Source organism: Vicia villosa, linkage group LG7, assembly GCF_029867415.1.
Source record: "Vicia villosa cultivar HV-30 ecotype Madison, WI linkage group LG7, Vvil1.0, whole genome shotgun sequence".
NCBI classification, from domain to species: Eukaryota; Viridiplantae; Streptophyta; class Magnoliopsida; order Fabales; family Fabaceae; genus Vicia; species Vicia villosa.
The window spans coordinates 89,238,444-89,261,191 of NC_081186.1; the positions used below are offsets into that span (position 1 = coordinate 89,238,444).

Genomic DNA, 22,748 nt, shown 5'->3' on the forward strand with positions numbered 1-22,748 from the left:
ATCTGGAAAAAAAAAGTGTTTTCGGCAGTGCATCTCCGAAAACACCCCCCATTTGGTGTTTTCGGAGATGCACTTCCGAAGTCTCAAAATTTTTTTTAAAAAAAATACTTCGAAAATAAATTTCCGAAGCAGGGGTAAACTGTGGTTTTCGCTGGGGGTGACCCCCATAGGGAGGTGGGTAAAGAAATTTTCTATTTCTTTTTATAAGTATACGTGTATATTTCATCTATTCATCCTAGCAATGTTTAGATTTTAGTGTTCCTATTTTTAACTTGGCAATTTTCAATTATTTTTTTAACATGTGTTAATGGAGTACCTTATAAGGACTTTGGCTTAATCTAAAGATAAAGGAGAATATGATTATTCAACGATCGAGATTGAAATGGATTAACGATGCGGATGTCAACAGTAGGTTCTTCCATTCGGTTATGAAAGGTAGATTAAGACGTAACCGTATTGGTCCTTTAAATACAAGTAGAGGGGTGTTCGAATGGGTGGAAGAGGTGAGAGGCGAGGTTTATGATCATTTTGGGAACAAATTCAAAGAGATCCTTTTGAATCAACCAAGATTTGAAGGGATTTCTTTTAAGAGGCTTAGTGAGGAAGAAAGAAGATCTCTTGAAGCTCCGTTTGTTGAGGAGGAGATTAAAGAAGTGATTTGGTGTTGTGATGGAGCGAAAAGCCCGGGACCCGATGGTTTTTTCATTCTTTTCTTCAAAAAATGTTGGTGTTTTGTTAAAAAGGATGTTTTGGCTTGTTTTTCGGACTTTCATTCGGGAGCTTTGCTTTCTAAATCCATAACGTCTTCCTTCTTGGCCTTAATTCCTAAGAAGAAGACGCCGTTGGATCTTGATGACTATAGACCTATATGTTTGGTAGGTTGTATCTACAAGGTGATTTCGAAACTTTTGGCGGCTAGACTTAAAAAAGTGACTGGTAACATTATTTCGTTAAGTCAAAACGCTTTCGTTCCCGGGAGACAATTGTTAGACGGCGTGCTTGTGGCAAACGAAGTGGTGGATTTTGCTAAGAAGGAGAACAAAAGTTGTTTACTCTTTAAAGTCGATTTTGAGAAGGCGTACGACAAAGTGAGTTGGCCTTTCATTCGCTTTATGCTTGATAAAATGGGTTTTGGGGAGAAATGGTCGAGTTGGATGGAAGCGATGATTTTCAATAGCAATATGTCCGTTTTGGTGAATGGTAGCCCAACTAAAGAGTTTAAGGTGGAGAGAGGTTTAAGGCAAGGTGATCCGTTATCGCCTTTCATCTTTGTTATTGCGGCGGAGGGTTTGAAAGGCATGATTGATAAGGCGGTTATTAATGGTGATTATGCGGGTTTTACTATTAATGGCAAATGCTTTGTAGATGTTCTCCAATTCACGGATGATACGCTTTTGTTAGGAGATGGGAGTTGGAATCATCTTTGGGCCATCAAGTCCGTTTTGAGAGGTTTCGAACTTATTTCGGGGCTAGGTATTAATTTTCACAAAAGTAAAATTATTGGAATCAATATTAGTTGCAGTTTTATGGAGGTGGCTACTTCTTTTCTTGGATGCAAGAAGGAAAAGGATGAGTTTGTGTTTCTTGGAATACCTGTAGGATGCAATCCTAAAAGATTATATGTTTGGCGTCCCCTAGTGAATAAGATTCATAAGAGGTTGAATAGTTGGAAAGGTAGATACTTAAGCATTGGAGGAAGGCTAACTCTTTTAAAGACGGTCCTCGGGAGTCTTGCTATTTTCACGCTTTCGTTTTACAAAGCTCCTAAGAGTATTGTAAAGGAAATCACTAAATTGCAAAGTAATTTTTTGTGGGGTGGGACGGCGGAAAAGAGATGTATCCATTGGGAGAAGTGGAATTTAGTTTGTTTACCGGTGGAAAAAGGCGGATTGGGGTTAAGAAGAATCGATGATTTCAATGTGGCCTTACTTTGCAAATGGAAATGGAGGATTTTGGAGGGCAACAAAGAGATTTGGTATAATGTTTTGAAAGCGGGGTATGGTGATTTACACTATCGGATCGTCAATGGTGCTAGCAACATCAAGAAGAAGGGTTATTGTTCTTCGTGGTGGGAGGATTTGGTTGCTATTGAGAGAGGTACACCAGAGGAGGTGTTTTATAGTGGCTGTTCTTTTACGGTGGGCAACGGTTTTTCAACTCTATTTTGGCACTTTTCATGGACAGAATCGGGTTCTTTCAAGGACCGATTCCCTTCTTTGTTTTCTGTTTTTTTGTTACAGGATGTCTCGTGCGCTGCCATGGGTGGATGGAGGGACGGTAGATGGGTGTGGGGTGATCTTGGATTGCCGCAAGTCTGCCATTTCGACTCTGTTTGCGCTGCATAATTACAACAGCTTCATGCTTTCCTAGATTCGAAGTCGCTGTCAACTGGCAGCAAAGACCGTCCTCGGTGGGTTCATGACGATTCCGTAGGATTTATAATTGCAAGTTATTTTAATTGCATAGCTGGAAAAAGAATTCCGTTCGGTCCTGTTCAGCGTTTTGATGGGGCTTTTGTTAAATTGTGGAAGATGGAAGTTCCGATCAAGGTTAGAGTTTTCGGGTGGAGATGCTTCCAAAACTTACTGCCAACAAAAGACCTTCTAGCATCCAGAGGTATGTCTCATTCAAACATTTCTTCTTGCGTTTTTTGTGAAAGTTCTGTCGAATCCTCTCTCCACTCCCTCTTGGTGTGTCACTGTGTGGACTTAGTTTGGAAAGAAGTAGCCCTTTGGATCGGCCTCGAATATAGTACTGATGTATCGTTTAAGGAGGGGGTTTTGAAGTGGTATGTGCTTGCCAAGAGTGGGAAATTCAAGAAAGGGAAGGATGGGGTCGTTTGGTTGGCGGTGGCGTGGACTCTTTGGTTGAATAGAAACGGTATTGTTTTTAGGAGCGATACGTGGAACGTTTCAGATATCGTTTGGGAGATTAATGCGTTAGTTTGGAGATGGGCTTTCATAGGAAAAATTAACCATCCCAATTGTAATTTTTACGAGTTTAAAAAAAATTCGTTGTTAATTTTATCATAGATTGTAATTGGTGTATAATTTTTCTTTTAAGGCTCCTCTTATTGCCTTTTCCTTTGTACCAAGTTTTCAGGTGAACTTTTGTTCCCTTATCAATACATTCTTGCTTAAAAAAAAACTCATCTCTATTAATCAGTGAATAACAATTATGTGAGAGATTAAGCAAAAATGATCCTCTATATATGAAAAGATCAAGAGAAAGTTGGTTAACAAACTAACTTCCACAACCAGTCCTAACTAATTACTAAGAAGTATGGAAAGTAGTATAAAAGCTATAACTTGTACACTAAAAAACATATACAGTAACAACCCCTATCAAGTTGGACTATGGATTGACATTTTTTCTTTTGTACGCAAAAGGTTAAAGAGTGTAAGGTAGATGTTGTTTGGCTCGCCCCAACTTGGACTTTATGGTTAGTAAGGAACATGGTGTGTTTTCGGGAGGAGGATTGGAACGTTACTGACACGGTTTTGAACATAAAGGTTCTTATTTGGAGGTGGTCTTTTTGCGGAAAAATTACATTCCAATTATTCTTTTTACGAGTTTAGCAAGTACCCGTTGTTATTTCTCGCGTAATCTTAATTGGATTGTAATTTTTCTTTTTGGTCGGGTTTTCCCGTCTCTTTGTGTAAACAGGTTGGAGAACCCTTAATTCTCCATTATATAATATCTTGCTTACACAAAAAAATATAAATAATAATTATTAATAGTCATTTTTAAAATAGGTAGTATTTTAATAATATGACAAATGATAAATTTACAAAATAACGTATCTTACTTAATACATGTGCCCTAAGGACATATGACATATGTTAGCATTACCCATAATACATTCGTTTTGAAAAAGCAATAATATCATTAACTATAACCTTGTATTAAACTCAACACACAATTTTCAAGTAATTTTTACTGCATTTATCTTTTAACTTGTACCCTTGCGACACAAGTTAGCATTACTCAAAAATTTATATTTACTTCTCAAAAGACTGAACATATATTTATGCTTTGTTGGAGTTCATGAATTCAAACCTTGAAAAATAAAAATATATATTAACATAATAATTAATTATCAACTTTCATATTTGTGATTCTTTATTGAGAATGTGCATGCATTTGTTGGATAGGAAAATTCTTCACGGTATTAGTATTTATGTGCTCAAGTATTTATGTGTCATGACAATGAACTATTGGGTATAATACTCAATCTTACCAAAGAAAAAAACTTTAAGTTGTATTATTCCTTTATTGTTTTGCACTCAAGATCACACTGATTATTGTTTATTTATAATTTAAGCGTAGCTTACTTATCTTGTTGAAGAAAACCACTCATGCATAACTGATGCTTATATTTGTTCATCTTGTTTAGTATCAGTAGAAGCAATGCATATCTAACTGAATTGAGCCATTATATGCATATATAGTTATTGCATAGGAAAAATATTTGGTCTGAATTTAGAAGCTCATATAATTTTTTTAATTACTAAAATTTTTTGTTGTAGATTTACCTGCAGATAGTTTTCCTGCGGATTATTTTCTGCAGGCATACCTACGGATTTTCTTGTCGAAAATATTACCCACGAAGGTTACCTTGGAACCAAAAACAGTAGGAAAAACCGCAGGAAATACGTTTATCCGCTGGTAAGTCCGCAGGAAAACAAAGTATTTTGTGGGAGGAGATTCGAGGAAGATCACATTGTTGAATGATTTATTGAAGATGTTAAAATGTAGATTGGTCGTTTGGAAAGGGAAACATCTCAATATGGCGGGTAGAGTGGTGTTGATTAATTCCGTTGCAATTCCTATTTATACTCTATCTTTCTATAAGGCTCCAAAAAAGGTGTTAAATGAGATTAGATCTATTCAAAGCAAATTTCTTTGGAACAGGAGCGATCTTAGAAAGTCTATCAATTGTGTGTCTTGGGATACGGTGTGCAAAACCCGTGAGGAAGGTGGCCTCGGAGTCAAGAATGTCGAAATTATGAATGTGGCCTTAATAAATAAATGGAAGTGGAGAATGCTTGTGGAAAAGGAAGCGGTTTGGAGGGATATTTTAGAGGCAAGATATGGTAATTTGAAGCTAAAAGTTTTAGTTGGGGATAACTCGGTAGTGGAAAAGAAAGATTCAATTTGGTGGAGAGATTTAATTATTTCGGATAATTATGAGAGTCTAAATAACAATCACTTCGCGGGAGCTATTGAATGTATAGTAGGGAACGGAGCAGACATTCCTCTTTGGTATGCTTGTTGGTTGGGTACGCAAACGTTAATGGAGGCTTTTCCGGAGTTGTTTCGTTATGCAGGAAATCATTTGGCTGCTGTTAGTAGTGCAGGTTCTATGTGTGACGGCAAATGGATGTGGAGCGTGGATCATTTGGTGACCGACTGCAGTGCTGACAGCGACAATCAGCAGCAGTTAACGTTGCTGTGTGAATTGAGATCATTTCTGCAGCGGCCGGAAGTGCGTGACAATGGTGATGATGGCTTCGCTTGGAAACTGAGTGCGGATGGAGCTTTTACAGTCAGCTCATGCTACGATCGTTTCAAAGGAAAGTTATTTGGACCTCCTCTAAATCAAGTTAAGGTATCAGCTTTGGCTCATCATTGGAAAACAAAATCTCCTTCTAAAATTTTGTTTTTCGGTTGGCGTTTGATTCTTGAAAAATTAGCCACTAAAGAACAATTGATTAGAAGAGGCATTTTGGTGGAGGGTAATGAGTCCAAATGTGTGTTTTTTAAAACGGAGGAGAAAACATTAGTTCACTTGTTTTCGGGCTGTACAGTTTCTAAAGGAATTTGGCAGAAAGTTTATGGGTGGTCGGACCTTGGCTCAACAATATCATTGGAGGAGTTTGTGAATTTCTTTCACAACTGTAGCAAGATAAAGTGTGCAAACAAGAGGTCTATAGGGGCGGTGATTTGGCTTTCCACGGTGTGGAGTTTGTGGCTCAAACGCAACGTGTTGATATTCAAAAGTGAATCTTTTAGCTTCACCGATTGTATGACGGAGATTGTGTTTAACTCTTGGAGGTGGCTTAATTTATGTACGGGTGGAACATTGTAATTTCTATTGTTGGAATATCCTTTCGCTCTCATGTTTTGAGGCTTAGGAGCTTTCCTATTGTTTTTGGACGGAGTAACCCTTTAACTCCCTTTTAATCCATTGCTTATTAAAAAGGGGTATTGCCTTTGTTTAGGAAATTTAGTATTATATAAGTTTAAGTGAAAATATGAAGTGTTAGAAATTTAGAAAATGAAAAATCAAACCAAAGAATTCTCATATACTACGGTAGGAAAAAGCAATGATTTCCATTCCAAGTCAATTTGCAAACAACCAGAATTTCCCAATCGAGAGATTTTGTAAAAATCATAATAACCAAATGGATGGGCTAGAAACTGAATAGTGATAATTAAAAGGACAAATACAGTGTATGCTTTTATGACCATTCTTTATGAGTTTGATAAATTTCAAAATAGTAATGATGAAATAGATTTATTTGGCTTAAAAATCAACAATGCACAAATATATAGAAAGACACTTTTTTTTTTTTTTTTAAATCAAGAAATTATATTAAAGCTTCAAAGAGTCGAGATTACATCCCACAAGAGAGCCGAACAAGAAAATTACAAACCGATTGAAACCTAACTTAAGTAAAACAATGAGTTATTGCTAAATTCATAGAAGTTATAATTGGAATGAGTAATTTTCCCGATGAACGACCACCTCCAAACGAGCGCTTTACAACTCCAAACGACATCCCGCGAATTCCATGAGCCGCTGTTGAAAACAATGTCGTTCCTTCGCAACCAAAGGCTCCATAAAATAGCTAGCCAAACGGTACCAACTTTACCGCTTTTGACTTTCATCGCACGGCAAAAGGAGCTCCAAGACAAAAAACTTTCTTTGAAATCTACACCGATATTAAAGGGTAACCCAATCCACTCGGCCATTTCCCTCCAAACAATACCGGCGTTCCGACAAGATAGGAAAGACACTAAAATGCAGTTGAATGTCTGAAATTCATTATAATAACTCAATAAAATCATACAAAGAAAATAAATTTAACTTTTTCTTGACAATATTTTTTTTTAGTTTGACACTTTGCTTGGCAAGACATTTGTTGAGCTAATAATTTATAAACATATATAATAATAAAAAACTTGTTTGGTAACAGTGTTTTTATCATAAACCTATATTTTATTTTATTAATTTATAATTTATTTTTCAGACGTTACATTAAATAGCGTCTCAGTTTATAGCTTACGTATATCTTATCATTTTTTCTTATACTTTTGTCCTTATTATTTTAATTAAAATCCACTAGTACCTTTAATAATTTATTTTAATTTAAAATAATATAATTATATATTAAATGTCTTTTCTATCATTTTAATTAATCAATTAATTGGATTATTAATTTTACCAAACACTTTAATTAATTTATCAGTTATAAGTCATTTTCCATCAACTATAACCTATCATTTAATTCATTCGGTCGGTGAGTAAAATGGTTCTAATTTATACTCCTTCGAATCACTATTATAAACAAATTAATTTTTTTGGGTGCCTTTGACAATTAATGTATCTAACTGTTGACGGGTGTTACTCTGCTAGTTCTTTTCATCATCACTTCAGTAAGGTAAACACTGTGCCATTTGCTTCTGTTTTTCTGTTAGTAGTAAACTACTTATGGGAGCTCAAAGTTCCATCGAATTGCTTTGTTCGGGTGGAGATTTCTCATGAATAGATTGTCAACAAAGGATCAGCTGTAGAAGAGAGGAGTTACTATGGATAGGTCGTGTGTGCTATGCAGGCAGGAAGATGAATCATTGTCACATTTGTTCGCCAGCTGCGGTATTACGAACGGCGTTAATTTGGATGAGTATTTCGTCTTGGCTAGGAAACAATATGCCATTGTCTCTGACAGAGCTGAAGAACTTCTTTCATAAGAGCGCTAAAATTTCTAATAGGTCCCTCAGAATAACCGTGGCGGTGGTGTGGCTGAACCAGAACGACATTATCTTTAACAATACTGTCTTCAATTTCCTTGAGTTCAAGACGGCTATCGCATCGAAGTCTTGGTATTGGATGTCTACATATTGTAATATTTCGGTAGCTTGTAATTTCTCTTATTGGAACACTAATCCTCTTCTCTGCTATAGAGGATGACCATTGTTTTTGGTTGGAGTATCCCTTATACTCCATTTTAATGTATTTGCCTGATAAAAAAAATTAATTGTCAAATGTAAAAAAAAAAAGTTAAAAAAAAAAGTTTCAAATTTTCTTCTTATAATAGTGATCAAAGGGAGTAGAAGAGTATTAATTGTGTCTTTTCCAAATCAATAAATTGTATAAAAGTATTAATTGTGTCTTTTCCAAATCAATAAATTGTATAAAAGTATTAATTGTGTCTTTTTCAATTCAATTTTACTTTATTGGTCAACATTTATATTGTAAAATTGATAGAATAAATAAAAATCCTTCTAAATAATTATTTAAAGTTCAATTGCACCAAAAAATTTAATGGGTGAGATAAACAACATTAGCAACCAGGGAAATAACTTCAAACAATAAAAATAGGTGAGAACACAAAACCTTTATCTTCTAATAAATAATAGACAAAATTACACTCTAATACCTTTAAATTTGAACTAATTGCTAATTTGGTCTTCTAAAAAAATTGAAATTGATTAATGCTACATTTTTGTTTATAATATTAACTTTTATAAATAAAAAAAAATAGTTAAAAACCGGCATATTTAACATTTTTGAAATTACAAGTTTAACGTGTAAGTTTTATTATACTTTATCTGTTTCATAAATTATTTGAGTTTGACCTAACTCATCCTTACAAAACCGGTTGGTAAGGTGAGGAGTGTCCCTCTATATATTCTCTTTCAATGCCCTATCTCCAACTAATGTGGAATTTTAGGATCTTCCTAATATAAACTTATACTTGTAACTTTCTAATATCATTCAGTAGAAATTGTGTATGAATAAATTAGTAAATCGCAATAAAACTTGTATGGAAAAGATGAATATTTTGGTTCTAAATAACTATTTTGAATTTGGTTATAAATATGTGTCACCTTCCTTGCCATTCATGCACACTTCCTTCTATCAGATTGTTAACAATTTTCACAAAATCAGCATTAATTTCAAAGTTAAGTTAATTAATCATGGAGTGGTTGTTTTTGTTTTTACATCTTTTTCTCTTTCATTTTCCATCATTCTCTTGTTTCAATTTCTTATGTCATCCTATTGAGAAATCTGCTTTGCTTCAGTTCAAGGCCTCATTTACTACTGATGGTTACTATTATTGTGATGAACACAGTCCTATGAAAACAAAAACATGGAAAAATGAGAGTGATTGTTGCTCATGGCATGGAGTCACTTGTGACAGTGTTTCTGGTCACGTGATTGGTCTTAACCTTGGTGGTGAATGCCTTAAAGGTATATTACATCCCAACAGTACCCTTTTCCATCTTACTCATCTCCAAACACTCAACCTTTCTGACAATTTTTTCGATGAATTCTCCAGCTCCCATTTTCATTCTAACTTTGGAGATTTTACGGGTCTTACACATCTTGATTTGTCTTATACTTCTTTTCAAGGTGAAGTTCCTCCTCAAATCTCACACCTTTCCAAATTAACATCACTTCATCTCTCCGAGAATTATAAGTTAGTTTGGAAAGAGAGCATTTTGAAGAGGCTTGTGCAAAATGCAACAAATTTAAGGGACATGTTTTTGGATGGCACAGATATGACTTCAATAAAAATAAACTCCCTTGATTTGCTCTTCAATCATTCTTCCTCTTTGGTTGCTCTAAATCTTGGAAACACAGGATTACAAACAACCTTCAAAAAATATGATTTTTGCTTACCAAGTATTCAAGAACTATATATGCCAATGAATCACCTTAGAGGCCAACTTCCAAAATTGAGTTGCAGTGTTTTTCTTAGAATTTTGGATTTTTCACATAATGATTTCCAAGGACCCATTCCTCCATCATTTTCTAACCTCACACATCTTACTTCTCTAGATTTCACAGGAAACTATCTTAACGGTTCAATCCCGTCCTTCCTTTTGACTCTTCCATCTCTAATTTCTTTACATCTCTCTCACAATGATTTTATTGGTGAGCTTCCAATATCTCTTTCAAACCTTCACCATCTCATAACCTTAGACCTTTCATCCAACTCATTTAAGGGTCAGATTCCAGATGTGTTTAGCGGTATGACCAAACTGCAACAACTCGATTTAAGTTCAAACAATTTTGAAGGAACAATTCCTTCTTCATTATTTAACTTGAATCAACTTCTCACATTGAATTGCTCTGATAATAAATTAGCCGGTCCCCTAATCAAAAAAATTTCAGGGTTTCAAAAACTAACTGATTTGGTTTTCGATAACAACTTGTTAAACGGAACAATTCCTTCCTCCATGTTATCTTTGCCTTGTTTGAAAAGGTTATCTCTATCAAACAATCAATTCACAGGGCATATCAGTGCAATCTCATCTTATTTCTTAGAAGAACTGAATCTCTGCAACAACAAACTACGAGAAAATATTCCAAAATCAATCTTCGACCTTTCAAACCTAACTATATTATGTCTATCATCAAACAACTTGAGCGGTGTCGTTGATTTTCAACACTTTTCCAAACTTCAAAATTTGTTTTCTTTATCCCTTTCACATAATAGCCAATTATCACTAAACTTTCAATCCAATGTCAATTACAATTTTGTTGAACTAACTACATTGAAATTGTCATCTTTGAGTTTGAATGAAATTCCCAAATTCTTAGGAAAACTCCCAAGTTTGTATTCTCTTGATATGTCCAATAACAAATTTAATGGAAGTGTGCCCAATTGGTTACTTGAAACAATTGTGGCTGATGGATTTTTGAACCTCTCTCAAAACATGTTCACATCAATAGATCAAATCTCAACAAGTAGAAAAGAGCTCGGTTCCCTTGATCTTAGTTCTAACTCACTACAAGGCGAACTTTCTGTGTCGATTTGCAACTGGAGTTCACTAAAATATCTCAATCTTGCACATAATAAATTGACAGGTATCATTCCACATTGTTTATCTAATTCATCCTCCCTTTTAGTATTGGATCTACAAATGAATAAACTCCATGGCACTTTGCCAAGTTACTTTTCAAAGTATAGTAAACTTCAAACTTTGAATCTTTATGGCAACCATTTAGATAACCATTTGCCTAAATCTTTGTCCCATTGCAAAAATTTGGAAGTTTTAAATCTTGGCAGCAATAGAATAGAAGACAAATTTCCTGATTGGCTTCAAACCCTGAAAAACTTAAAAGTGTTGGTTTTGCGAGACAATAAGTTGCATGGTCTCATTTCTAATCTAAGGGTCAACAGTTCATTTCCCAGTTTGATTATTTTTGATATCTCAGGCAATAACTTTAGCGGCCCACTTCCTAAAGCATATTTTGAAAAGTTTCAAGCAATGAAACATGATGATGGAAGTTTTTCATATATGGTTAAGTCATTTAGTTTTTATAGTCAAGTTAGTAATATAATGTACTACGATTCTGTGACCCTGAGGATAAAGGGGATCAATTCCACACTGGTGAAAATTTCAACAAACTTTGCAATTATTGATATGTCAAGAAACAAATTTGAAGGAGATATTTCAAATGTTGTTGGAGAGCTTCATGCACTTATAGGACTTAACCTTTCCCATAACAGACTCAGTGGTAGTATTCCTCGATCCATGGCAAATTTGATAAATTTAGAATCTTTGGATCTCTCATCAAATATGATCACCGGTGTTATTCCTGCAGAATTATCCGATTTGAATTTTCTTGAATTCCTGGATGTTTCTAATAACCATCTTGTGGGAGAAATACCTCAAGGAAAACAATTCAACACATTTTCAAATGATTCGTACGAAGGAAACTCTGAGTTATGTGGATTTCCTTTGTCAAAGAAATGTGGACCTGGACAACATTCTCCACCTTCACCCAACGACTTTTGGAATGAAGAGAAATTTGGATTTGGATGGAAACCAGTGGCAATTGGATATGGATGTGGATTTGTGTTTGGAATAGGCCTTGGATATTGCATGTTTTTAATTGGAAGGCCAAGATGGCTTGTGATGATATTTGGTGGCCAACCAAAGAGAAGAGTGAGAAGAAGAAGAACAAGAGTGAGGAGGACTAATGGTTCAACCATGAATCAGATGATACAGATGTCATAGTTTTATTCTTGTGGTTATTTTTTCTACTGTGTTAGTTTTTAATTCTGTTTAAAATAAGTTTGATCATTCTTGATTGATCAACTAGTTTGATTATGTGTTGGAAACTTTCCAAAGTTGTAGCTGTTAAGGTGTTGTTGGTGTTCTTGTTATTAATGTTGTAAGGTGTGTTGTATTTATTGTGTTTGAGTTTAACAAATAAATTGAAATTACAGTTAAATGAAAAGTGTTACTTAACTTACTTACAGATTTAAGAAATATTGTAATAATAAGGGCAATGCTACTTATAAAAAAGTGATGAATTGATGAAATCTCAACTAAAAATATAGAAAAAAATGTGTTCGGTGATGCATCTTCGAAATTTAGTCTATGTTTTTCAAAGTTTGACAATCTAAATCATATAAGTTTGTCATTACGTTTTTGTGTGTTAATTTTATGATCTATCATAATCGAATCACATAATGCATTCTTATTTCAAAATTACAACAAGAAATTTTTAATCTCAAACAAGAAGATAAATCTGTAACTACATTCTTTTCTGAATTATAGATTCTTTGGGAAGAACTTGACCTATATCTACCTTAACCTATGTGTACTTGCCAAATTCAATGTGCCTGTGAAGCTATGCGTAGTGCCAGATCAAACCAAAAATTGTTGCACATCATTAGGTTTTTGACTGGCCTGAATGATAATTTTACTGTGGTTAAATCCCAAATTCTATTGATGGAACCGTTGCCTCCTTTGAATAAGATCTTTACCATGGTTATACATCCGATTCAAGTTCCCACTGATGAACCTCAAGCATTGATAAGTGCTGCTGACTCCAAAAGGTTTTCTTCTAAGCACAATTTCTCCAAGGCTCGTGCTCGTGTATGTACCTTTTGTGGAAAACTAATCATACTGTTGAGAATTGTTTTAAGAAGCATGGAGTTCCACCCCATATGCAGAAACAATACATCTGTGAATAATGCTAGCTCTGAAGGAGGGGACCAAGGACCTACTTCGAATTCTACTTCCAATTCACTTGACATAAAGAGTGGCAATTCCCCTATGACTCAGGATCAATTCACTGCCTTAATAAAATTGATTAAGAAGTCTGGCCCTAATCAATCTGCAGCGAGTGCCTCTTCTAATCAAGTTGCTATTGCTAATTCATCAGAATGCAAACGCATAACAATATACAAACATATCGCAATGTTAACATTGAAAGCTATGCAAAACATAATACAAAGAAACAGTAAACATAAACGGATGTAGTTAAGACCATGTCTAACTCACATTTTTATCGACAACAACTATTCTAAATTCTCAAAGATGAACACAAATCTCTACCAAAAATTCCATTATACACATACACCACTAAACATGGTTAAACAATAAACATACGAACCGAATCTCTACCACAAATAGTAGTCTTAAAGCGATAGAAGACTGAATCTCCATCACAAAAAATCATAATTATTGTCGTATTTTTTTCCAGCTTTGTTCATCATCACCCAACGAAAACGCAAATCATCCAAAAAATTACTCTTAGGAGCCATCTCTTCATGATTTGTTATTTCACCAAAAAAAAATGTTAAAATGAAGGAGAGGCAGAACTTCAGATCTGAGAAATTAGGAAACGGAGAAAGAGAAAAGGGACGAGAAGAGAGATAAGAGTGGCAGAGAGAAGTGAGTTTTAGAGAAATGAGAAAGGGTGTAGAATGGTGATATCGATTATCTCCTCGAACGATCTCGCCATTTTCGTCGCGCTTGCAAACAGTGATTACTTCTAATTTGTTGAATGCTCACAAAGATAAGCGTGTAGAAAGGAGATATGGTAGATTTCCAGAGTTTCAAATATGAAAGGAAGTGAGAGAGTAGGTTAGTATGATAGAAGAAGAAAGATGTGTTAAAGTGACATATGGGAACTCGTGCAAAGCAGATGTAAATGTAATTGCTTTTTGGAAGAAGAATTAGTTGTATGGAACAATTTAGTTGGCAAAAAGGTTGGAAAACGTTGCAGCAATTTGCTTATTTTTTAAAACAATTTTTTATAAAAGTAATTTTTTAACAAATTTACTCTAAAAAATATTACTTATATTTATAAATAAATGTATAAAATAAACCATCAAGAATTGCAATTACTAGAATTAACTAAAAAAGAGTGAGTTTTGGAAGAGGAGCGGGTTTTGGCGAGCGGCGGGCTTTGGCGGGGCGGGTATGGCGGGCGGCGGGTTTTGGCGGGGCGGGCTTTAGCGAGCGGCGAGCCTAAAATCCCAACCCAACCCGCCAATTTTTGGCGGGTGCGCAGGCGGCCCGGCGGGCCCCGGCCCGTTTTGCCACCCCTAGCAGCAAAGGGAGATGGAATGGTTGGATCAGGATGTCACGCTTAGAAAGTTATGCGAAGGGTAACAAAAGACATGAAGTGATACCAAAAGCCATACGGGTAGGTTAGCAAGGCATGAGTATGGTGGGGTTTTCCAGAGTATCATGTTTCTTAAATGGTGGATTTGTTGTGAAATTTTTGTCTAATTTTATTTATTTATTTATTTATTTGTATAGAGTTATCTTAAATTTCAGTATTTAATAATACTTATCAAATATATCATTCATTTTAATTTAATCAATTAAAAATGTAAATTATGAAAAATAAATGATTTATATAATTTAATTAAAAATGTAAATTATGAAAAATAAATGATTTATATAATTTAATAAATTTAAACGTAAGAAATTGCTAGAAGAGAGTGACACTAAATATACAAGTAAAATTAAGGGAAATGCTAACGGGTGCCCCAGGGACACTGGTTAAGAGTCTAAAAAGAATGTTTTGTTAAATATACTTGTATTTAATACATTAAAAATGGAAATAATTGACTTCTTTTAATGAGCAAAAATGCATGTTTCATTAAAAAAAACTTGTATTCAGTGCATTGAAAATTGAATTGATTAATTTATTTAGAGAATGTTTTCTTTATATGGAAACCTTAAAGAGTGCCCCTGGAACACTCGTTAGCATGACCCATAGTTGTATGTCATTTTATAATATTACTTGATAAATTCGATAATTTTGTAATAATAATCACATTTCCATTAACAGATTGGGAGTAGAACTAAGTTTATATACGTCCCTTAACATTTTATTATGATCAGCAATGGGTCATTAATTAAATAAATAATTAAATTTAAGTATGTTATTTATTTTATTATGACTAGTCCAAATATAATTTATGTGGATAGACATTTTCCACCATAGAAATAAAATTAAAATTGAGATATATTGTATTTAAATGTTGGCTATAAATATCTATGTTACCTTCCTTTCTATTTTCATCCACACTTTGTTTTCTCTGAGTTTCCTTTCTTTCAAATAAACCACTAAAGTTTCCACAAAGCTGAATTAATTATCCAATGGGGTGGTTGTTTTTGTGTTTATATCTTTTTCTCTTCCATTTTCCTTCCTTCTCTTCTTTCAATTTCTTATGTCATCATGATGAGAATTCCGCCTTGCTTCAATTCAAGTCCTCCTTTACAATACCAACTTTCCCTTATTGTGATGAATCTAATCTCATGAAAACAACAACATGGAAAAATGGAAGTGATTGTTGCTCATGGCATGGTGTCACTTGTGACACTATCTCTGGTCATGTGATTGGCCTTAACCTTGCCTGTGAAGGCCTTACAGGTATATTACATCCCAACAGTACCCTTTTCCATCTTCCTCATCTCCAAACACTCGACCTCTCTTACAATGATTTCTTCCCCTCCCATTTTCATTCTAAGTTTGGGGACTTTAAGAGTCTTACACATCTTGACTTGTCTTCTTCTTCTTCCTTTCAAGGAGATGTTCCTCCTCAAATCTCGCACCTTTCTAAATTAACATCACTTCATCTCTCTGGGAACTATAAGTTAGTTTGGAACGAGAGCACTTTGAAGAGACTTATGCAAAATGCAACAAATTTAAGGGAGGTGTTTTTAGATGCCACAGATATGTCTTCAATAAAAATAAACTCCCTCGATTTGCTCTTCAACCTTTCTTCCTTTTTGGTTACTCTTAATCTTGGAAACACGAGATTAAGAGGGAACTTCAAACAAAGCATTCTCTACTTACCCGGTATTCATGAACTATATATGTCAGGTAATGAAGACCTTGGAGGTCAGCTTCCAAAATTGAGTTGCAGTAGTAACTTTTTTAGAATTTTGGATTTTTCAAGTAATGGTTTTCAAGGACCCATTCCACCATCATTTTCTAACCTCACATATCTTACTTCTCTACATCTAACGGCAAACTCTCTTAATGGCTCAATTCCACCTTCACTTTTAACTCTTCCATGCCTAACTTTTCTGGATCTCTCCTCCAATGGTTTTAGTGGCCAACTCCCAAATGTATTTCACCAATTAAATCAATTTCAACAAATAGATTTGAGTTATAACAAAATTGGAGGTGAGCTTCCAATATCACTTTCAAACCTTCATCGTCTCACTACCTTAAACCTTTCATCCAATTCATTTAAGGGTCAGATTCCAGATGTGTTTGATGGGATGACCAAACTGCAGTATATCTCTCTATATTCAAACAATTTAGAAGGAACAATTCCTTCTTCATTATTTAACTTGAATCATCTTGTGACATTAGATTGCTCAAATAATAAATTAGTGGGTCCCTTAATCAACAAAATTTCAAGGTTGCAAAAACTAACAGATTTGGTTTTAGACAACAACTTGTTAAATGGAACAATTCCTTCCTCCCTGCTATCTTTGCCTCGTTTGAAAATTTTATCTGTAACAAACAATCGATTTACAGGGAATATCAGTGCGATCTCATCGTATTCGTTAGAAGAACTTTATCTATGCGGCAATAAGCTACATGGCAATATTCCAAAATCAATTTTCAACCTTTCAAACCTATATATACTATGTCTATCATCAAACAACTTGAGTGGTGTTGTTGATTTTCAACACTTTTCCAAACTTCAAAATTTGCAATCTTTGTCTCTTTCACATAATAGCCAATTATCGCTGAACTCTGAATCCAATGTAAATTACAATTTTCCCAAACTATTGGAATTAGAATTGTCTTCCTTCAGTTTGACAGAAATTCCCAAGTTCCTAAAAAATCTCTCAAATTTGCAATATCTTGATATCTCCAATAACAGATTTACTGGAAGAGTGCCCAATTGGTTACTTGCAACAATGGATAACCAAGGATTTTTGAACCTCTCTCAAAACTTGTTCACATCAATAGATCAAATCTCAACAAGTAGTTATTGGCTCGGTTCCCTTGATCTTAGTTCTAACTTACTACAGGGTGAACTTTCGGTGTCAATTTGCAACATGAGTTTCCTACAAGTTCTCAATCTTGCAAACAACAAATTGACAGGTACTATTCCACAATGTCTTGTTAGTTCAATGTCTCTTAAAGTTTTGGATCTACAAATGAACAAATTTTATGGCACTTTGCCAAATAACTTTTCAAAGGACAATCAACTTTCTACTCTGAATCTCTTTGGCAATCAATTAGAAGACAGTTTGCCTGAAACTTTGTCCCAATGCAAAAATCTTGATGTTTTAAATCTTGGCAGCAACAGAATAAAGGACAAATTTCCTGACTGGCTTCAAACTCTGCAAAATTTGAAAGTGTTGGTTTTGCGAGACAATAAGTTGCACGGTTCCATTGCTAATCAAAAGATCAATTATCCATTTCCCAGTTTAATTATTTTTGATATCTCAGGAAATAACTTTAGCGGTCCGCTACCAAAAACCTATTTTAAAAAGTTTGATGCCATGAAAAATGTTATTCAAGATCCAGAAGGTAGGTCATATATGGAAAAGGATATTTCTTTTGCTGTAGTAATTGATTCATTTAAACAAAGACTTGGTTTGTCAGCTGATGAAATTAAGAATTACTACGATTCAATGGTTGTGACAATGAAAGGAACCAATATGGCAATGAAAAAAATACCAAGAATCTTGGTAAGTATTGATTTGTCTAGAAACAAGTTTGAAGGAGAGATTTCGAATATTATCGGTGAGCTTCATGAACTCATAGGACTTAACCTTTCCCATAACAAACTCATTGGTCATATTCCACAATCCATGGGAAATTTGACAAACTTGGAATGGTTGGATCTCTCCTCAAATATGTTGATTGGTATGATTCCTGCCGATTTCACAAATCTAGACAGCCTTGAAGTTTTGAATCTTTCCAATAACCATCTAATAGGAGAAATACCTCAAGGAAAGCAGTTCAATACATTTTCAAATGATTCATATCAAGGAAACTTGAGGTTATGCGGATTTCCATTGTCAAAGAAATGTGGATTTGAACAACATTCTCCACCTTCACCCGATAAGCTTTGGAGTGAAGAGAAATTTGGATTTGGATGGAAGCCAGTGGCAATTGGATATGGATGTGGGTTTGTGTTCGGAATAGGCCTTGGATATTGCATGTTTTCAGTTGGAAAGCCTAGATGGCTTGTGATGGTATTTGGTGGGAAACCTAAGAGAAGAGTGAGAAGAAGAACAAGAGTGAGGAGAACCAATGGTTCAACCATGAATCAAATGATACAAATGTCATAATTTTATTGTGTTTATTTTTTATATTGTGTTAGTTTTTAATTCTATTTAAAATAAGCTTGATCATTCTTGTTTGATCAGCAAGATTAATTTAGTTTGTAAGTTTTCCATTGTTGTTATTGTTGAGGTGTTTTGAGTGTGTTTCTTGCTATTCTTATTGTTAAGAATTTTATGTCTCTCAAAATATTGATTGTATTATCAGTAAGCAACACTGTCTAGTAATTCATATTTTCAATTCTGTTTTTTGTGAATAATTGTTACAAAATTATGTGAATAATTGTAAAAAATATGCCTAAATATGATCAGCTCCATTCTCTTAATGTAATTTCTAATTCAAAACAACATATCAAGGTTCCTGTTGGTAGTTTCAGTTCAATGAATTGCTTTCTGCACATGACTTCTGTTTAAATTCTAGCAAAGGGTTTAAGCTAGTGAAACACATGGACTTGGAAGCTTCTCCATGATTCATTCAAAAGATACACACAAAAAAAACAAAGAATAAAACTGATCTGGAGAGTAACGTAACTGATACAAAAAGATTGAGAAAACTGTAATTTTTATAGCACAAAATTGGAAGAAAAAAAAAACGGAGGTGACTTTCCGACTTTCTAACATATCCGATCTCAAATGCATTTTTATTTTTAAAATATTAATAATATAAATTAAATCCATACATATTTTAAATGGAGAAATCTTTTACACATTATTGTTCTGCTAAGAATTAGAATCAGAAGATGAGGTGGTGATACTTCCAATGTGATGAATCGAAGTAGACTTACAAAGTTTGCATTTTAATGTTCGTGTCTGTAAAGAATGATAAATAGTATAAGAGTGAAACTCAATTTGAATGCTTGAGATGACACACCTTTAGGCCGACTGTTAGCAGAAGTAAGCAAAGAGTCTTAACGTCATTAGTATTGGGAACAAATACATTAAATCTCTTTCTCTTGATCGACGATAATGATATCCTCTACGTCTTAGGATACTCGAGTACAATGAACAATTCATGATGAGATGTCAACTGATAATGGTAAAATTCACACTTTCCAATGTAATGGATCGCTCTATTCACTCTGTTGAGACACATAAAATAAGTTTTAGAACTATTAGTTTATCTTTCTTCATCATTTGCAAATTTTTGAATTCTTCTCCTTTCGTGCTCGTAACTTTCTATGTTGCAGCCATGCTTTCTACATTGTTCTTCGTATTTCTCCTATTTGCGCTGCTTCTTTTGGCCGAATATGTAATGTGTGTCCATAAACTTTTTTTCTTTGAGATAATACTCATGTCACCTTATCTTCTATTTTTGCTTCCTTCATTAGGGTTTTTCGCAGAAGAGTGTTAAAGAATCTCTGGCCTTTCTGTTTTGCATTTTCATAAACCTCATTTTCATATATGTACTTTTATAAGGATGTCAAGTTTTCCTTTAATTTTCTTTGACACGCTACTCGTATTTATCCCTTTATAAGTGTTGGCAAAACCTTTTAAAATGAAGAAATGTCAAACAAGAATTCGGAAGACATGACAAATCAGCATTGTGGGTGGATGAAGAGGCGCTTGATACCTCCTCTTACTTTGTGGGTGATGGAGGCTTAAACCATGGCTTTGTGGAGGTGGGATCTTCTTCGTAATGGGGTGTTTCCCACTGAGTAATATAAAAGGATATGCAATAAAAAAGATGGGTTTGACCTAACTCATTCTTACAAAACCGGTTTATAAGGTGAGGAGTGTCCCTCTATATATACTCTTTCAATGCTCTATTTCCAATCAATGTGAAACTTTAGAATCTTCCTATTATTTAGCAATCATTATAACAATCATTTGCAGAGCATTAAATATTCTCTCATTTCTTTTGTTCGTCATAAAAACCTTGCGCCCTAACACAAAACGACTTGCATCCAATTAGTATATGACTATCCATATTTAAAGCTTAATTTATTCTTGTTGTTGATTTATAATTATTCTCGTGTGCAGCAAGTTAAGTCTAGACCATTTATTCGAAACACGTCGGTTACTAAACGGGAGAACATTTCATAGTAGAAATAATTATATTTTAAACATGTCATACTATAAATGTAGATATTTCAACCAAATCAGTTTTTTATTTGTCAAAGCAAGACATAAATATGGAGATGAAAATTCAAATGAAATAGGTCATGCAATTCGATGCATCTATATGTAGGGGTGGCAAAACGGGCCGGGGCCCGCCGGGTCGCCCGCGCACCCGCCAAAATTTGGCGGGTTGGGTTGGGATTCTAGGCTCGCCGCTCGCCAAAGCCCGCCCCGCCAAAACCCGCCGCCCGCCATACCCGCCCCGCCAAAGCCCGCCGCTCGCCAAAACCCGCTCCTCCTCCAAAACTCACTATTTTTTTAGTTAATTCTAGTAATTGTAATTCTTGATGGTTTATTTTATACATTTATTTATAAATATATGTAATATTTTTTAGAGTAAATTTGTTAAAAAATTACTTTTATAAAAATTGTTTTAAAAAATAAGTGAAAAGTTTAATTAAAAGGTAAAAAAATACATATTAATCTATTAAAAAAATATAAATAAAAATAGGCGGGTAAGCCCGCCGCCCGCCAACCCGCCATCTTGGCGGGGCGGGCATGATTTTGATGCCCATTTTACTTGGCGGGCATGCCCGCCCCGCTCGTTTTTTGGCGGGCATAAGGCGGGGCGGGCGGCGGGCGGGGCGGGCGGCCCGTTTTGCCACCCCTATCTATATGTGGAAGGATGATAACGGTCGCAATGACTTGTTGAATATTTTCCCATTCGATTAGTCTCCAGCATGCTCCAAAGAGAGGACTTGTGAAAATCATACGTATGCAAAAAAGATAAACACATGAGACCGTTTTCTATCTTTGAAGAAGACTTAATGGAATCGATGACTTTGTAAATATTGAAAAAGATATATGGAACCATATTAATAAGGGATAATAGATATTTACCCCTGTCATATAGGCGAGATTCGGGTTACCCTATTAATTTTTTTTTAGATTACCCGCTGTATTTTTAGGGTGCCCCTAAGCGTGTAAAAAACAGTGAAAACTCAGGAGGTAAATAAAAAAAAACAATTTTACAGGAGGGTCCTAGAGGGTAAATCATAGAACTTTTCATATTTCAAGGGGGTAATCTAAAAAAAAAAATTAATAGGGATAACCCGAATCTTGCCTATATGACAGGGGATAAATGTCTATTATCCCTATGAATGAAATAGGAGATTAATAATAATTCGGTATTCACCTTCGGAAAAAGTTTTTAGTTAATATTTATGTGTTAATTAATAAAATATTGAAGTTGTGATAAATGGGGTTGACTCTAGCCAATATGACTGACTCCCTGATTTGATAGATCAAGATTCGATTATTGATTATGAGATATGTTCATATTTACTGGCTAACAAATATTCGGAGAGTTCAAGGGCGTCAATGAGCTTAATGACATGCATAATGAATACATGCATCATATTATATAATATGTTTGTTGAGGATGAACATGTTATATATGGTGAAAAAAAATTATTTTTCTTATGATCATTTGAGCTATGACGTGACAATATTGTCGAATAATTTTAATATTGATTTTCAAGAGTTTCTACTTAAAAGATTTAATATTCGTGATAAACAAATTCAACGACACCTTCAACATGACTTCCATAGAACATCTATAACAACATTATGGACAGGGAATAACATGAATTGAAAAATGTTCTACATATATTGTTTTCTTGTAACTTTTGCTACTGATTTATTTAAACATTTATGTTCTTTTATTATTTGGGTCGTGTTATATATATATATATATATATATATATATATATATATATATATATATATATATATATATATATATATATATATATATATATATATAAGTCAGATTAGGTGGGTTAACAGTAACCAAGGTTGTCAGAATCGAGTTTTTATCT

At 34.3% G+C, this 22,748-nt stretch overlaps 2 protein-coding genes across 2 annotated transcripts; both read left to right on the top strand.

Annotated features, from left to right (window-relative positions):
* The first annotated feature begins 9,152 nt into the window (after nucleotides 1-9,152).
* Nucleotides 9,153-12,484, top strand: LOC131615688 (receptor like protein 22-like). The gene has a single exon (XM_058886836.1). It carries the CDS (start codon nucleotides 9,208-9,210, stop codon nucleotides 12,259-12,261), a length of 3,054 nt encoding a protein of 1,017 aa, XP_058742819.1. The 5' UTR covers nucleotides 9,153-9,207; the 3' UTR covers nucleotides 12,262-12,484.
* Nucleotides 12,485-15,594: 3,110 nt separating this feature from the next.
* Nucleotides 15,595-19,030, top strand: LOC131615689 (receptor-like protein 9DC3). Its single transcript, XM_058886837.1, has one exon. It carries the CDS (start codon nucleotides 15,652-15,654, stop codon nucleotides 18,817-18,819), a length of 3,168 nt encoding a protein of 1,055 aa, XP_058742820.1. The 5' UTR covers nucleotides 15,595-15,651; the 3' UTR covers nucleotides 18,820-19,030.
* The last annotated feature ends 3,718 nt before the right edge of the window (nucleotides 19,031-22,748 follow it).